This window comes from Gorilla gorilla, chromosome 10 (assembly GCF_029281585.2).
Source record: "Gorilla gorilla gorilla isolate KB3781 chromosome 10, NHGRI_mGorGor1-v2.1_pri, whole genome shotgun sequence".
Taxonomy (NCBI): Eukaryota; Metazoa; Chordata; class Mammalia; order Primates; family Hominidae; genus Gorilla; species Gorilla gorilla.
In genome coordinates this window covers 13346146-13365325 of record NC_073234.2, presented here as the reverse complement: position 1 = coordinate 13365325, position 19180 = coordinate 13346146, and the positions used below count along the sequence as shown (strand labels likewise).

The 19180-nt window shown below is 36.0% G+C and overlaps 1 protein-coding gene across 1 annotated transcript; it reads left to right on the top strand.

Moving 5' to 3' along the window:
* The first annotated feature begins 606 nt into the window (after positions 1-606).
* On the top strand, positions 607-18855 carry LOC129525779 (MAM and LDL-receptor class A domain-containing protein 1-like). Its single transcript, XM_055357454.1, has 3 exons — positions 607-745; positions 9470-9567; positions 18634-18855. Exons 1-3 carry the CDS (start codon positions 697-699, stop codon positions 18853-18855), a joined length of 369 nt encoding a protein of 122 aa, XP_055213429.1. The 5' UTR covers positions 607-696.
* Positions 18856-19180: the final 325 nt, after the last annotated feature.

Below are 19180 nucleotides of genomic sequence, written 5' to 3'. Positions count from 1 at the left end.
AGTGAGTCAAGATTGCACCACTGCACTCCAGCCTGGGCCTCAGAGCGAGACTCTGCCTTAAAAAAAAAAAAAAGGCAAAAGATAACACCAGCTCAGTTCCGAATATCTAATTTACCTGCAATTCCAAAATGGCTAGGTATTTTTTTTTTGAGAAAGTGTTAGGATAGAATAATAAAATGCATACTGAGATGCTGACCTCAAGTTATTTGTGAGTCCAGAATTAATTTAAACTTCCCCCTTCCCAGTGGATTTTTTTCATTTAAACTACCATCTCAGCAGGTTTATACTGGGCAAGCAAATTAGTTACTCCCTGAAAAGCTTTGGAGTTCCACCTTGCATCATCAAATAAAATGGAGATGGCCAACCAGAATGAAATGTACCAGACTTACAGATGGAAGCATGTGGAAGGGTCATGCCTCACACAGCACCTGAGATATTGTGTGTGACTAGATAAAGGAAAGATATTCTGATCATTAGAGAATATTCACTACCAAGCAGAATAATTTTGCAGGCCTCCTAAGATGATTAGCTAGTGTAGAGCAGTGTTTGCCTGCATGCTCTTCATTTCTCCTCACCTATTTTCTCTTCTACGTGTAACAGCAAAGCATCTCGCCTGTGACTTTGAGTCGGGTTTCTGCGGTTGGGAGCCGTTTCTCACAGAAGATTCACACTGGAAGCTGATGAAACGATTGAATAATGGAGAGCACCACTTTCCTGCAGCTGATCACACAGCAAACAAATCATGGTAGGACATTTTCCTCTTTAAAAAAAAAAATAGTTTTCTTTCTTGCATGTTGTGGAATGATGATACTGTGTATTTTCATTTCTATTCTGTAGACTGTATACATGGAACTCTGGTTTGTCTTGCTTTAAAACCTCCTGACCAAGTTAATAATTGGCGGGTAATTGAGTTCCCTGAAAGGAGCATTGTTTTAATCACCAACATGTTTGTTGTTGCAATTTTTATAAGTTGGGTTAAAGGCATAAAGAGGTGGAAAAGTTTTCTGATCATTTTCTCAAGTTGCCCAGAATCAAGTACAGTAGGCTTGCCTTCTTTTTAGAGCAATCCAATTTTTTCAAAACAGGAAGAAAAATAGTCTAATCTTGTTTCTGGGAACTGAGAACAGAGATTTAGCACTATCTGTGAAATAAATTTACAAATACTTGAATGCAATTTAATCAGTCTTCAGGCTTCTTTATAATAAACAGTCTTATTCTTCCACATATATATTTTTAACCATCATTCCAGTGTTTACATATCATCTTAAAATAGAGGAACCATAACTACCTGTGGTATTCCAATAAGTGTCTGTGAAACTCCAATAAAACAGAAAGGGTTTGTTCTCTTTTCTCTTTTGTTTTGTTCACATTTATCATCGGATGTCATTCCCCATATACGTTAGCATTGTGTTAACTTTACTTTTTAAATGTATATGTTTTAAGTAAAGAGTGTCTCGCCATGTTGCCCAGGTTGATCTCAAACTCCTGGCCTCAAGCAATCCTCTCACCTCAGCCTCCCAAAAGTGCTGGGATTACAAGAGGGAGCCACCACACCTGGCAAACCTTACAATAGCACAACTGTACTTATACTATAGATCATCTTTCAACCTCATTGAACATTATCCTATTTGTTTCTTCTTTCAGACTTCCAAAGAATTATACCAAAAATAAGTATTGATCATATTTTTAATTACAGCCATTGGAAATTGGGGTTGGTGGTAGTGGGTGAGGGTGCTAGGGGATGGGGTGGGAAAATTCAACCATCCATCTGTTGGCTACAACCATAAACCTAGTTAATTGTTTAACAGTGTGGTAAGTTCTTAATTTTTGCTTTTGTGCCATGACTCATTTCTTTAACATTTTGTAGCAGACAAAGTTAAGTTTAAAGTTTAAAATAGAAAAGTTTAAAATCATTGGAACTATGTATTAACAACACATTTTCTCTAAACTCATATAATATTTTACTTCTTTTTCTCTGTTCAAGCCAATTATTAAATACATAGCATAGATGATACCTGGATGCACAAAGATGGATGCCACGATCCCTGCCTTTGAGGTGGTCTCAGTCTGGTAGCTTAAGTAGATAAGCAAGGAATTGCAATCGGTTATGAAGGATGCTTTAAGAGGGATGGAAGGTGATTCAGATGGATTCGAGATGACTTGTTGAAGGAGATGACTCCTGAACTGAGCACTGAAGGGAAATGAAAAGTAGTCAGGAAGCCAGAAGTAAGGAATTACTGAGAGAAGACGGAACCAAAGAGAGGTGGGAGGGATCATGTCCTAATTGGAGGGAAGAATCCCCAAAGAGGGCAGAAAGATGGGAGTAGTTAGGGATGAAAGACGTGTGTGATTGGACAGGGAGAAGAGAACTGATGAAACAGGAGAGGAAGGAAGGGGACTCTAGAGAGTGCTGAGGAATTGGAAATGTGTCTGCAGGATGATGGTGACCCAGGTAGTCATGTTAAAGCATGTGACCAATCAAATTTGCTCTAAAGGGCTGTTCTGTCTGAGATGAGGAGAATGGAGAGGGTGGAAGGCTGGAGTCAAAAAAACATGGATGTGCTGAAGAAATATCAGTGAGAGATGATGAAGGCCTAAGCCAAGGCAGTGATTCTCAAAGGGAAGCTGTGCGGGCAGTGTGTCATGGTGGTCTGATGTGAGCATACCATAAGCAGTTAGGGAAGAGCACGGGCTGCCCAGGGTTCCGACACGATGTTGACACTGCACCCATGTCTAAATATTAGGGTGCTTCAGTTTTATTAGATAGAAAATAGAGAAAAGAAAAGTAGCTTCCCTGTGGAGTTGTCATGAGGATTAAATGAAGTAACACCTGTGAAGGTTTTTCCATGTAGTAAGAGCTCCATAAACATTAATAGATATTTGTTGTCCATTCTAATAAGACTAGGAAAAACACCAGATAAGACAATTAGAAAATATGTTTGTAATTCACCTTTAGTCTTTTGCCATCTTATAATTACTACATAACTATGATTTGCATTAAAAAGATTCTAATAGAGCCCCTGTGTTAGATGTTGAAAGACCCATTCTTTTCCGGTGAGTTGAAGAATAGTGAAAGATAACAATATGACTGATAAAACTAGGGGCAGCTGGTCTCACCCAGAGTGTGAGGGACAAAAACGCAGTCTTTCTCATTTTAGAAAGGGCCAATTAAAAAAAATATATATATATATATCTGGATCACGGGGTCAACATCTCTTTACCCATGATTGCCATGATCAAACCTTAAAGAGAATCAGTAGTGGTTTTAAATTGCAAGTGAGGAGGAGAATTAAAAAAAAATGAAAAAGGACCAGGAAGGGAAAGGAAAGTGAAATGGAAATTTCTGGTAGAGTCAGAGGCAGCCTAATAGTTCCGATATCTAAGAAAGTGGAGTTCTAGTTCATTTTGCTCTTACAGCCTTAAACATATAGATTGCAGCTTTTAAATCTGTCTATCTGTCTATCTATCTATCTATCTATCTATCTATCTATCTATCTATCTATCCATCTAACTAGCTGAGACAGAGTCTCACTTAGTTGCTCAGGCTGGAGTGCAGTGGTGTGATCCATGCTCACTGCAAACTCCACCTCCCAGGTTCAAGCAATTCTCCTGCCTTTTCCTCCCAAGTAGCCGGGACTACAGGTGCACACCACCACGCCCAGCTGGTTTTTTGTTTTTGTATTTTTAGTAGAGCCAGAGGTTTCACCGTGTTGACCAGGCTGGATATGTTGATATTATGTAGTTTTTGTGTGTATGTGTGTAATTAAGCCTCGAATTTCCTTCCTGCCTTTTTTGCTTCGTTTCTACCTTCCTATTCCTACTCTGTTAAATTTCCATCGAAATAGGCAACTCATGTTAATTATGTTCCACTTTTATCTATGCTCATATAGTCACACACAGATATATATATAGTAGATACATACATATTCAAAATTATATGTGTTTCTGTGATTGTTTGTTTTTTAAGAAATATATTATCTTGTAACTATTGTCCCTATCTTCTTACTAAAGATAGCTTATGGCAGTTGCTCCAAGTCATCAAATACTATCTATTTTTTTCATTTTTTGTGATAAAGTATTGGTTAAATGTAAAATTCAACCATTTTAGTGTACAGTTCACTGAGTTCTGACATACATACACAATTGTGTAACCATCACAAAAATGAAGATATAAAACAATTCTATTCCTGCCCAACACATTGTTCTGTGCCATTATGTACTCAATAATTCTCCCACCTCCCACCACTGACACCAATGATCTGATTTCTAGCCCTAGTGTATGCCTGTTCCAGAATGTCTTGAAAATGGAATCATATCATATGTAGCATTTTGATTCTGCCTTCTTTCAATTAGCATAAAGGACTTGAGACTCATCCATGTCGCTGGCTTCAGCCACAATTCCTTCCTTTTTCACTGCTGAATAGTTGGGTCCATTGTGTGGATGAGCCACACTTCATTTATCCACTAACCAGCTGAAGGACACTTAGATTGTTTCCAAATATTGTCAAATATGAGTAAAAACACCATTAAATTTGCATACGTGTTTTTGTCTGGACATAAGTGTTTATTTGGTTTGAGTTCTCTATCCAATGCCTATGTCTGTTTTTGTTTTTGTTTTTGTTTTTGTTTTTGTTTTTTTGCACTCTGGTTGGTGAGAGAACTCTACCATTCCTGACTTTCTGTGACCTTCGGGAAATGTTCCAGCTATTCATTTCAGGTGTTTTTACCCCCAGACTCAGGTAGTTTTCTCCAATCCATGCACATGATCGGTCCTTACATGGCAATTTAGGGAGGACTGTCTGCAGATCTCGGGAGCTTGCTGTCTTTTCAAAGCTCCAGTACCTGAAAGGGGCAGCTGGCACTCTGTCTTATGAATTCTACCCATGTGGGTCTCCCCAAAGCACCGACTCTATCTGTTTCAACTTGAGGAGACTACCACACTCCTGTGTTTCCCCTCTGCACAGGCACCTGGAAACTCTGTCTAGGCAGTAAGCTGTGGGAATTACAGGACTTAACTCATTTGTTTCCCCTCTCTCAGAGATCACTATCCTGTGATCTATCACTATCTTACATTCCCATTGTCCTATATTTGACAGTCCATGCTAAATATGCTTTTTTTCTAATATTTTTCTTTTGCTCATTTAAGACAGAAGATAAAATCCAGTCTGTGATACTGGATTCATGTTTGTTTATTTAGCTAAATTTATTTGATTTGGATATACCATAATGTATCTAGCTATTCCCCTATCCAGTGACATCAATATCATGACGATGTTTCAAATTTATTCTTGTACACATTTCCTCCTGTAGGATACTTTCGATTTTATGCAATAGATAATAACTAGGAGTGAGACTTCTATATTTTTTAAGCAAGATATGTATTTATATTTTCAATAAACATTTATAGATTCATTTACCCTAAAACTTTAGTACTTCAATTTTTAGTGACAAAATGGGACTACTTTTTCCTATTTTCCTACCAGCAAGAGGCATTATAATTCTCTATAAAAATTTCCAATTAATGGGTGTACAATGATTTCTCATATGTAATATTTATTTGCATTTCACTGAAAAATATTTTTTTCAAATGTTTCCAATGTCTCAATTTATTTGGGTTCTTTAATTTTACTAAGTAATATTTTACAGCTTTCGGGGTAGAGATTTTGAAAATCTTTTGCTAGTATTTTCCTAGGTTTTTGTGTTACTTTTAAAGAACTTCTGATTTTGATTATTGCTGACATATAGAAGTGTATTTTTATAGAAAATATTGACCTTGTATCCAGTGGCCTTGCTAATTTTATTTATCATAGCTAGGAACTTATACATATATATTTTATTTTCTAGGATCACAATTATTTTGTCTGCAAATAATGGCAATTTTATTTCCTTTTTTCTAAATATTAACAGTTCTATCTTCCTTTTGTTGTTTTATGTACTGGACAGAATTTCTAGAATGTGTTGAATAGAACTGGTGGTAGCTGCTAGACTTGTCTTATTTCTCTCTCAGAGGAAAAGCTGTCAATAGTTGAACCTTAAGTGCCATGCTTACTGAAAAATTGTATTCTTTATCAGATAAAAATGTTCCCTTCTATTCAAGAGTGTGCTTTTTAAAAAAATTAAGAAATTGAGTGTATGTTAAAAGTTTTCAGTATTTTTCAGCATCTATTATGATATGATTGTCAGATTATCTTTTTTGTCTATAAGGTAAATTGATTTTTTAAATATTAAACCCCTCTTGCACTCCTGAACCAAACCTAACTGGAGTAATTTTATTTATTATTCATTTCTTTATTCTATATGGTAATGCTTGTTTATAACTTTTGCATTTGTGAAAGTTATAGAGACTGGCCTCTAACGTTCTTAAGACATGTAAGGTGTTACTTCTAGGCCAGTGCATTAACAAGGTACCTGTTTTGCAGAAGGTGAGGTCGAGTCAGATGTGAACACTTTAACCCAGGGAGACTATTCACTCTGTCCTTTAATTTTTATATTGTGCTGGTCACATAGCCACTCTGGGGTATGTGGGTGTGTAAGAGTTTTACAATAAACAATTCTGATTACCAGAAGTAAACTCCTTGCCATGACCAGGAATAAAACTGGTAAATTCCACATTTCTCTAACTTGGCTCATTGTTTAGAGCAGGCTGATAGGAAGATAAATCAAGGGACGTGTTCCTAGAAGTCCCTGGGCCTGTGGTCAGAGTCTAGACTCTCTATACCCCTTACCTGCACATATTAATTTTAACGCAATATTGTCAACTTTATAAATATTTGGTTAAAATTATCATAGGATAGCATTTAGCTTCCAAATCAATGGTCAGTAACTTCATATTTTAATTCGATTATCTTTCCATCTAGAAACATGTTATCTCTTTTCATCTAACCAGAGAGTTTGCAGTCTTTCAGAAAGTTTATAATGTTCTTCATATAAATCGTGTCCCTTTTCTGTTAAATTTTATTCCTACATTAAAAAAATTAATTTTGCTATCAGGAGTTGGACATTTCTTGCTGTTTATGTATCTGGAAACTTACTGCTAAGATAAGTAATTGTGTAATATATCTGTTTCCATTTAGCTTACCAAATTTTCTAAATGATACTATAATTATAAAAAATGGAATACTTTGGCTTTCTATTTTTACAATTATATTATTGGTAAAACATGGGAAATTTACTTCTCTTTTTCTATAATGTCTACTAGATATTTTATTTCCTTGACTTCTACACTCACCAGACCTTTAAGATAATATTAGTCTAAGATTATAAATATTGCCTAATATTATCTCTAATTGATAGTTGTGACAGAAATATGTCATTTCCCATTTTAATTAATATTGGTTTATCATTTGCCATTTAGAATGCTATTTATTTTGAGGTTGTTCACTAGTCTTTATTTAATTATTTCCTTTTATTTTACTAAGATTTGTGACTTGAAATTGTTCACTGGTTTTTCATAGTCTTTTCAACATTTAGATAGGATTCTATGACTTGACACTTTCATTTGTTTTTGTAACTGAATATGGAGACCGAGCTCCTAAATTAGACCAAACCTACATTCTTGGAAGGCTCAGATTAATCAAGACACACTATTTTTGGATAACAATTTCAAATTTATTCGACATCATTTTAATTAGAATATTTGTTCCTATGCTCACAAGTGAGATTGCTCTCTAGAGTTTTAAATTTTGTCCTATTTTCATCCATTTTACTAAAAATTAAAGATATTCTGGCAACCTAATATGAATCAGGGAGCTCTCCATATTTTTCTAAGATCTGAGGTTTCTCTAATAATGTTGCAAATATTTGTTTTTTAAAAATTAAATAGGGAGCCAGATGCAGTGGCTCATGCCTGAAATCCCAGCACTTTGAAGGCCCAAGGCAGGAGGATTGCTTGAGGCCAGGAGTTTGAGACTCTGCCCCTACAAAAAAATTTAAAATGTATGTGGTAGTGTGCTCCTGTACACCCAGTGGGAGGCTGAAGCTGGAGGATTGTTTGAACCCAGGAGTTCCAGGCAGCAGTGAGCCACAATCATGCTACTGCACTCTAGCCTAGGTGACAGAGCCAGACCCTGTCTCAGGAAAAAAAAAAAAAAAAGAAAAGAAAATTAAATTTAACTCAGATGTGGGACCATACGTTTCTCTCTAGATTTTCTTTTCATTACTTTTTCAGTTACTTTTGTTGTCTAAACGATTTATTCAGGCCTTTTGCTTCATTTAGATTTTGGCGTCTTAATGTGTACATGTTCTCACCTTCATTAACCAGCTTGTTTGAAATTGTGTATATTCTTTTGAATGACTGGAGGAGTAAGGTCTTTGAATATCGGTTCATTTGTTTTTAGAATTTTGATCATCTTTTTAAAAATATTCATTTGAATTTTACCTAAACCTGAGCATTTTTAGGTGGAAGAATTTTTCAAAATCAACTTTTCCCATTCTTTTCCTTTTTAGGTGAAGCATAGAGAATTTAATGAACTTGTTCGCATGCACTGTTTCCATTACCTGTAATTTGGAATTTGGGGACAATAAACTTTATCTTTCCAAGTAGGTTTTGAGATTTAAAAACAATATAAACTGGGTTCTATTTTTCCCACTCAAAGATGACACTGCTGACTCACATCCTTGGTTGTTTGGTTAAACATGTGATGGAGTCTATAAAATAATACTTTCTAATTCTAAATCCTTTCCTTTGTGTGCAGTCGGCATTGACTTGTATCTAGGAAAATCACTCTCTGAATACGGTATTTTCCAATGAAAATAGTTGGTTTTCCAAATTGCCTATCACTGTGATTATCAAAGGGCAGTATCAGACCTTGACATTGTTGGGTATAGCCTTCCTTGTAAGTCTTCAATATTCAATGAAACTACCCCAGACAGCAGCTCTGAACCTGTGATCTTTTAAGCTGCTGAGAGATGTTATCCCCTGCACATTTGCGATGAGCACATCCGTCGTAGTTAAAATCAAAAAGTGGTGATTTTGTTAATGTTCAGATTAGATCTTCAATTAAGCTTTAATCCCCTCTAGCACAGACAACAATGTCAAACACGTAAGACCCGGGAGAAACTAAAATTCATTCCATAAGCTCATATCCTTCGGTACTTTGTGAAGAAACTAAAAAATAAAGCTCTTGTGGGTATTTCATAAGGGTGTGTTGAATATCTAATTGTCAGCTTAGAAGCTTCATTTAATTTGATGTCAAACTCTATGACATAAATGAAGCCAACAGAAATGTTTGTTTATGTGATTTGGATCAAGAGCTTGTTTTAATTGATTAAATGTTATTTTAGGTATTTAATGTTATACCGGTATAAATGCTATTTGTTATCTACAAACCATAATAGTAAATATGTAAAAAATGTACTTTTCTTTATCTAATTGATAGTTTAGCATGTGCAAGGATAAGATTGTGGAGCAAAGAACAGCTAAGTGTGTAAGAGAACTTGCATCCGTATGACTTTCCCTTTGTTTTTGCAGGATCGTTTATTTATTTGGAGGCACAGCGCTCCCCCGGGGTGGCCAAGCTTGGAAGTCCTGTTCTTACAAAATTGCTCACTGCCTCTACCCCATGTCAGGTAATCAACTGTTCTGAATTTCCACTGGCCATTCTGTGGTTGTAAATCGCTGAGCTTGGGTTACTCTGCTAGTAAATGCCCGCCATGTTTTACTAGCACTTTAATAATGAATTAAGAGATTTACATGCGCTATTTCAACACAAAATGCTATGTCCTTCTAGAAGACCATTTGTAACACATAACTGGCACCATTCTTTTGAGGGCTATTAAAGCTTTCTGTTATTTTATATTCTTTTCACACAGCCATTTCAATAATCTAAAGCTGCGGATACGTGTTGCCAAAATTTTTGGCCAACAATGTACATTGAGAAAAATAAAGTCAGTTAAATAAGTGTTTGTTGAAAGAAAGACAAATGGAAATGATTATATTTACTGAAATTTGAGTTTTTTAAATGAGTCCTCTGGTGCCAGGCAAACACAAACTAAGGAGTGAAATACCCATTTTATTTCAGCAGCATATTAGAGAGGATGGACTAGTTAGACTTGGTTCAAGTCTCTTTTGCCACTTTCTAACTGTGGCTCAGATAAATTGTATATTCCTTTTGAGACTCAGTGTCTACACCAGAAACATACATGATTGTATGGATTAAATGTCAGAGTTTACATTGGAAGCATACACGATTATATGGAATAATGTCAAGGATTAAAATGTGATTAAATAAAGCACCTGGCAAAATATTTGGTACATAGTAGGTAAACAATGTTTGTACCAAACATTGGTATATATGTACCAAATATAATGTTAATTCAGTAAACATAATTCCTTTGCTTTCCATAAAAGTAACACCTAAATCAGAGGTCTGTATTCAGCTTGTCTTATTTTCAGTCCTTTTGAGAGCTCCAACATGCCTCTCGGCCCTTAGGATTTCAGCTAATTTTTTCGTCTTTACTTATCAGAAAATAATGAAGAGATCAATAGTGCCACACAGTAAATTCATTGCCTGTAAGTGTAGTGTTAGAGCAGTTTACTTGGGCATTCCTGGTGATAAATGACATATTATTCCGAGGTATAAACCTAATTATACTTTCAGTTTTGTATAAGTCTAAGTGGGAGTGCCCTGAGTTCTTAATAGTGGTGTCCATAGATACTTTCTTTTAAAGTCCTAAAGATACTTTCTTTTCCTTTCTTTTGTTTTTTTTTTCCCCATTTCTTTGTGAGAATAAGAATTAAAGCAAATGCCTGGTCTCCATTTCCATTTTATCCAAATGCCTTTTACCCATTCCCACCTCTTTATTTTAATTAAATCCTATAATATAGACAGAAAAAGAGAAAGATAGATATAGAGTGTTTTTTTTTTTTGAGGAGAAACTCCAGAAGCACTTCTTCTTTGAAAGTACAAGCTAACTTAGATTTAATTCAAGGTCATACATTAAAGTGATGAGATCACAAATGTTAGATATATAGAAAAAATTGAATGTAAAGGAATATGATGTGTTAATTCTGCCTGCTTTACAGAAATTTGAAGATCTTAAGAGTGTATTAGAAATTCCTATGACTCACCTAGAGTCACTGAGAAATCATATGCATGTATATGATTTTAAAATGTAATCTACCTTTCCCATCATTGTATGCTTCCCGATAGCCATTGATTTGTGGTCACTGGGATTGAGTTTCAGTTTATCATTGTTTCCACTTGAGGACACTTAATTTTTGCTTAAATTGGTAACTTAGTTGGGGTTGGGGTGTTATTTAGGTGGGGTCTCAGTGAAAATGCTGTCATGGACATTTTGGGTGCTTGGTAGTTTATCTCAAAACCAAGGCTTCGATCTCTAAAGGCTATGGATACTGACTTAATGGTTTGCCTTGGTTTTTGAAAAACTGAGACTGTTTCAAGGCGCCACTGCAGACTGCCAGAATAGATATTTGTTTTTCACGCTTTTCTCTATGTGCTTGAATTTTAGGAGTCTTTGAGTTAGCAGGAAGGATATTTGAGTTACCTTGTAATGCTTTCCAGTTTAGGAAGTAGGAGTAGACTGTAGGAGAATGTTATTGATAGTCTGAGATACACATAGCTAAGGTTCTCAGGATTTTTCTAAGACTATAATATGAATTTTTTAATAAGTTTGTGGCAATATGTGATATTTTCTTTTTCTTTCTTTCTTCTTTTTTTTTTTTTTTTTTTTTTTCCTGAGACAGAGTCTCACTCTGTCGCCCAGGCTGGAGTGCAGTGGCGCAATCTGGGCTCACTGCAAGCTCCTGCCTCAGCCTCCTGAGTAGCTGGGACTACAGGTGCCCACCACCACTCCTGGCTAATTTTTTGTATTTTTAGTACAGTCGGGGTTTCACCATGTTAGCCAGGATGGTCTCGATCTCCTGACCTCGTGATTCACCCGCCTTGGCCTCCCAAAGTGCTGGGATTACAGGTGTGAGCCACCGCACCCGGTCGATATTTTCTTACATAAAAGTTACAGAATAAGCAAACAAAACAAATTCTTACCTTCTTGGGTAACTGGAAAATCTAGCCAATCCTCTGAATTGGAACGTATTAATAATAGTGCTTTCATGGAACCAATGTTCTTCATTATAAGGTAGTAGAGTCAAGCAGTGAGATAACCAGTGTGGGGTACTTTGATATGATTAAAGCCTTCATTTTCTGAAATTATATGTTTTTTTTTTCCTACATAATCCTAGCGGACTAATACAGTTAAGAACTTTTTCTTTTTTTGAAAGGAATTTAAAGCAAGTTGAGCTTTCTCATGAGTTGCCATTTCTAACAGCACGATTTTAGGGTCATTTTGCATGGATTACCTTGTACTTCATATGTGGCCAACACATGCCATCAGCATGGACAATTGTTCTTGCAGCTAATCATTGTTCAAGATGCGGACTTTAATTTATGCTTCAAAAGTCCTTTCAGCCACTAGTGGAAAATTGGCATTTTTCTTTGAAATACAAGATAGGACAAACAGAACACGAGGAAGCCCAAAGCTATTCTATCTTACTGCTGTTGAAATGCTGTTACTGTTTACAATTAACTAGGAAATGTAAAGTATGAAGGGGATTAATGTGGGTACTAATATTTTCTGAGTTTTCATATTTGAGTTACTGTGTAAGTAACATAATCTCTTACTTTTAGGACTTCACAATTAAATACAGGAAGATGGATAATATGAAGCTTTTGCTTTCAAAGTTAGTTTGTATGTTCATCTATTGATCTTTCTTTTGTTTTTAATTCTCCAACTTGTTTTGCAAGTACATTAATATTCCTTCAGTAAAAGATAATTCATAGATTGTTTTACAAATATGAATGAGAAAGTCAGGACAAAGGTAGTTGAAACCAGAGATAGGTTGGATCCCAAAGTAAAGTTTATGAGGGCCAGCCTCCACATTTGAGTCTGCCAATGCAGAGAGGGCCACATGTGGTTCAGATTCAAGGAAGTAAAGAGAAATAAACAAAACTGAAAATAGTTCTTCTGAGACTTCTCCCGAGTGTTTGCTATATTACCAAAGTAAACATTATACCTACGATTCAACACATATATATTGCTTATCTATTGTGTGTTGATCACAGTCCTCGATGCAGGGAATATAATGACAACAACCTAAACACATGCTTGCTCTAACAAAATGTTGTTTAGTGGGGGATACTGACAGCAATTCAGTGTAAAATGCTGCAAACTACAAGAGGGTGAGTCCAGTATAATAATAACACTCTACAAATCTCTCTCAAAGAGTTTTAAAAGGCCATGTCTTACAATGTCCCCAAAGTAGGACAATGAACTGGAGTCAAAGAACAATTTAGAAAAAAAGTAATTTTGGATCATGTCCTGCAATGGTGCAGTTGTGCTCTATTCCCTGGTCATTGTGTTTAATCCAAAGATCAATGTTAGAATAGCTGATGAATTCTAGAGGAAGCAACAGTCTACAGAGGAAAGGGCGAGCAGGTGCTCTCTCCAATCTGTATATCAAAGCACATAAAGATTAATCATTTAAACGGGAAAAACAGATTCTGTTTTATTGAAGATTCTAAACCTCAACATAAGCTTGTACAGGAAAAGAATGCCCAGGAAAAAGCATAACTGACTAGGAGCCATAAAAATCACTATGGTAATGGTGAGGGATGTGTGTGTGTGTCTGTGTGTTTATGCATGTGATGAATGATCCCCTCTTTCAATATATACTTATTGCCAGCTGAATTTTGAGGAGCTATAGATATCTTAGCTTGTTTTTTTTTTCTTTTCTCCCATTTATTTATTTTGCTTTTTTGGCTATTCTTGTCCTTCTGTATCTTCGTATTCTAGATCTTATAAAGGTGCAGCAAGTGTGGCAATAAGCAGACTGAGGAAGGCATAAAGGGTCTGATGTGAAGCAGAGAAGGCAGAGGTGGCTGAGGGTTTGGAGTAAAATCGAGAATGGCCATGAAGATCTGACCAAGGAGCTCTGAGATTGAGAAGGAATTAGAACAAAGTCCATAGGGAAGTTGAGAAAATTGGCAGAAAATTTGAAGAGGAGGGTTTCAACAGGAGATGATCAAAATTAAAAAAAAAAAAAGAAAGAAAGAAAACAGAAAAATAAGGAAGAATTCATTTTGAACCTCTGAATCATGATCTTGGGTGTCCCAGACTGAAGTATCAGAGAGCCCAAGGTCCCAGAGGCACTGTACAGACACGAGAGCCAATGGAACTAAGACTATCACCCCCTCTCCAGCTTAGGTACTCATCCATATGCAGTAACTGGTGTAAATCACCAGATGTTCTTTCCTTTGGTAGTAAAATATATGATTTAATGTATACATATATATTTTTTAAAAATAGAAATAATTTAAAATCATAAGGATACAATTAAAAATGAAATAATTGGAGCTTCCATTTTTATCTTCAATATTCAGAAAGAACTGTTTGTTGGAAACTTTTTTAACCACATGAAATTCTCTTGAATGCAGTGATTCAAAGTCTTGAATAGTCATACTATATATAAAATCTGCCTTAGTGGAGACCCAATAAAAATAAAAGCAAGCCCTTTTTATTAACATTTTACTTAACTTGTTTTGAATGAAGCAGGCATGCATCAAGAAAATTTCCTTTAAAAATGATCAAGTAGTAAATAAAATTTGAATGTTTGGTGTAATTTTCACTTACATGCTTTGCAGACCTGTTTCATGCAACATTCTGGGATGATGGACAATGTTCCCTATGTTAAGTATAGTAGCTACTAGCTACATAGAGCTATTGAGCATTTAAAACAACTGAGAGGCCGGGCACAGTGGCTCTGGCCTGTAATCCCAGCACTTTGGGAGGCTGAGGCAGGCAGATCACAAGGTCAGGAGATCGAGATCATCCTGGCCAACATGGTAAAACCCCATCGCTACTAAAAATACAAAAATTAGCTGGGTGTGGTGGCACGTGCCTGTAGTCCCAGCTACTCTGGAGGCTGAGGCAGGAGAATCACTTGAACCCAGGAAGTGGAGGCTGCAGTGAGCCGTGATCACGCCACTGCACTCCAACCTGGGCAACAGAGTGAAACTCTGTCTCAAGAACAACAACAACAACAACAAAAACAACAAAAACAAAACCATAACTGAGAAAATGAATTTTTCACTTTGTTTAATTTTAATTAATTTAAATTTAACAGCCACACTATTTTCACAATTTTTTAGTTATGCTCATTATAATTAAATGTTCATTTTCTTTTGCCACTCTTCCTCCAAAAGACTCAAAGGTCCCTAAGGACCTGTAATGCCTTATACATTTTTTTGACATAGAATAGATTATCTTTCTTCCTCTCTTTCCTCTCTCTCTCTCTCTGTTACTTTCTCTATATATATTTCTGAATGTTTATAAGCATTTACTGACAGTCTTCTCATTTCTTTCTTCTTTTTTTAATGCAATTAACTGAATACTTAGAAAATACAAATTACTGTAATAAATTCTGTGAGGAATTTATGACACGTTTCATGATTTGGAGTTTAAGGTTTAGTGTTCTGCTACCGGCATGTACCAGGTTGAGAGGCACAGAGTTTCCATACTTGAGTACTACTAATGTGAAGTCACAGCTTGTATCAATAACTTAAAATTGATCATTAGAGAAATTCAAATCAAAACCACAATGAGATATCATCTCACACCAGTCACAATGGCCATTATTAAAATGTCAAAAAATAACATGCCGGCAAGGTTGTGGAGAAAAAAGTATGCTTATACACTGTTGATAGGAGTGTAGATTAGTTCAACCATTGCAGAAAGCAGTATGGCAACTCCGCAAAGAGCTAAAAGCAGAGCTACTATTCCACCCAGCAATCCCATTACTGGGTACATATGCCTACAGTACTAGAAATTTTTCTACTGTAGGTCAGGTGCAGTGGCTCACGCCTGTAATCCCAGTACTTTGGGCAGCTGAGGTGGGTGGAGTGCTTGAGTCCAGGAGTTTAAGACCAGTCTGGGTAACATGGTGAAACCCTCATCTCTACTAAAAATTTTTAAAAAAATTAGCTGGGTGTGGTGGTGCAAGCCTGTAGTCCTAATTACTGAGAAGGCTGAGGTGGGAGAATTACCTGAGCTCAGGAGTTTGAGGCTGCAGTGAGCCGTGATCATGTCACTGCACTCCAGCCTGAACAACTGGAGTGAAACCCTGTCTAACAAAAAAAAAAAAAAAAAAGACATCATTCTATCATAAAGATACATTCACATGTATGTGAATGGTCATTGCAGCGCTATTTACAATAGCAAGGATATGGAATCAACCTAGATGCCCATCAATGACAGATTGGTTAAAGAAAGGGTGGTACATATGTACTGCGGAATATGCAGCCATAAAAAAAGAACAAGATCATGTCTTTTGTGGGAACATGGATGGAGCTGGAGGCCGTTATCCTTAGCAAACTAACACAGGAAAAGGAAACCAAATACCGCATGTTCTCACTTACAAGTTGGGAGCTAAATAATAAAAACAATGAACACAAAGAAGGAAACAACAGACACGGGGGTCTACTTTAGGGGGGAGGGTGGAGGAGGGAGAGGAGCAGAAAAGATAACTATTGGGTACAATGCTTAGTACCTGGGTGACGAAATAATCTATACAAGTCTCCGTGACACGTGTTTGCCTATGTAACAAATCTTCACATGTACCCCGAACCTAAAATAAAAGTAAAAAGGAAAAACAATGAATTAAAAAAATTTGTGGGCTGTATCAATAACTTTTGTTCAGTGATTTCACCCTCAAAAATTCAAAAGATAATGGGACATTCCTTGGTATTTAATAACTTAAGAATTTAAGTCTGCATAATGCAAATTCTATAAAAAAAGTAAATTAAATATAAGTTCTGAGCTCTTATCCCATTGACCACGGATCCCGTTGGCATTTATACTTAATACACTATTAAAATAACTTCACACTGGTGACGTACTGAGTGACAGTTTGACAGCTCAAAATTCTGATGGGACATGCACATCTCTTGTACAACTAGGTTTAAAGCTCTGTTTTGCATATTTACAAGCTTGGGACATAGTGAAATTTACAGCAGGGATCTAAAATGTAATCGCAGTTGAGAAACATGAATCCTCTCTTTCCATGGAATTTAATTAAACATTTCCATTATTTTTGTTTCTAACTCACCTGTCAAGGTGTGAATTAAGGTAAGCACAGTAATAAAATCTGAAATGAAATAAACAATCAGAATTTTTAAATCAGGTGGTCACAATTAAGTAGACATTGATAAAAATGTGTACCAAATAGATGCTTGGTGTTTTAAAATGAACATTTTTTTAAAAAAGCATTTAAAACTTTTTTTTTGGTCAACATTCATCACTGGAATTGGGTCCCAACAGTGAAATACATGGCTTGCCTATATATACACTAGTATCTGTCCATGTATCAGTATAAAAGCACAATGATGAATGGGAAAACATCTTTAAAAAAGAATTTAAAATATAATGAACTTGAAAAAATGTCACTGAATCTAAAGAGAAGTATTCCACTTTTGTGAGACCTCATCTTTAAATGTTGGGTTTTTCTTTAAAACATACAGCCTTAGGACCTGTTATATGATAATGAGAAGAAGCAAAAAAATTTGACTGCAGCGTACCTGAACTTGTTTTAATGGAGGTTTTGTGGGCATATTTTACAGAATGAATCATCCAGACAACATTGAGGGAATTAATTTTTGCCTCACACAGCTCCAGGTACTTAGAAAGTGGTCAGTAAATATTGGTTGAATCAATAACAGTACGCAATTTCATGTTAGGGCTACTGCTATCAGCACCTGGCATAATCCTCTCTATTCTCTTCACTATGTAGTTAAGCCATCAAACCTTTAGATTGTGTCATTATTGATGGTGAATAGGAAGTGAAACGATTAAGCCTCCCTACCCTCAAAGAATGTTGTCTTACTTGGCTCAATTATTGATGAACAGTATCCTGTGAGCTTCCCCGTTATTTGTTAATGCTACCACAGAGACTAAATTGATATAAAGTATTAATTACAGTTTTTAAAATTAACCTAAGAAAATAATTTTTAAGGAAAGTTTTTCTTGTTTGAAACATCAAGTTTGTATAGTAATACTTGATTTTGTAACGTTGAGTCTCAACGTGTACCTCTCATATTTGTAAGAAGCCAGAGAGAAGGATTCTGGAAACTTCCATGGAAACAGTGGTACTGCCCATGACTGGGTTACACATCTGGGGGAAAGGAGAATTGAGAAGATTATATTTAACACAGAAGTTGTTTGGAATATATATATATATATTTTGTTGTTGTTGTTGTTGTTGTTGTTGTTGTTTGTTGTTGTTGTTTTGTTTTGTTTTGTTTTTTGAGATGGAGTCTCGCTCTTGTTGCCCAGGCTGTAGTGCAATGGCGTGATCTCAGCTCACTGCAACCTCCCCGCCTTCTGGGTTCAAGCGATTCTTCTACCTCAGCCTTCCCAATAGCTGGGATTACACGCATGCACTACCACACCCGGCTAATTATTTTGTATTATTAGTAGAGATGGTGTTTCATGCCTGTAATCCCAGCACTTTGGGAGGCCGAGGCAGGCAGATCACCTGAGGTCAGGAATATTTCAAATTATAGGAAAAACTACCAGAGACAGGTCAATGGAATATTTATATCATTGAAAACATGTTTTCAACAGGTGCAGTTTTGGTATCATTTGTCTCAACATTCAAATCTCTCAGTTTTTACAAGAACGTCTCTAGATGGAAACTTGCAAAAGCAAGGCAAAATAATCATATTCTCCGAATCTCAGTGGAGCCACGCAAAAATTGATCTCATTGCAGAAGCGGGAGAATCTACTCTACCTTTTCAGGTAAGCACATACGAAATTAATACAACTCAACAGAAGACACTTATTTAATGCTAATCCTTTCAGATAACAATATAACACACATAGCTCATAACTTTTCAGGTGAGCACATATGAAATTAATACAATGCAACAGAAGACACTTATTTAATGCTAATCCTTTCAGATAACAAAATAACACACGCAGCTCATGAATTTATTCAACATTAATGAAGCAAACACATTCAGAGATCAAACACATGATCTGTGATGAGTAGAGAGGTTGTTTTGACTATGCACTTAAGACATGTGTAGAATAGTAGCAAAAATGGAGATAAGAAATGAATAAGATGGCAGAGAGAAGAGTAACTTAAAATCATTTCTAAGTGAAGACATTG

What these genes read in the sequence shown, in the direction of transcription:
- LOC129525779 (XM_055357454.1), top strand. Translation starts at nt 697, where the DNA reads ATGGAGAGCACCACTTTCCTGCAGCTGATCACACAGCAAACAAATCAT. An exon ending in CACACAGCAAACAAATCATG is followed by an intron (nt 746 to 9,469) that starts GTAGGACATTTT and finishes TTGTTTTTGCAG; the next exon opens with GATCGTTTATTTATTTGGAG. An exon ending in CTGCCTCTACCCCATGTCAG is followed by an intron (nt 9,568 to 18,633) that starts GTAATCAACTGT and finishes TGTTTTCAACAG; the next exon opens with GTGCAGTTTTGGTATCATTT.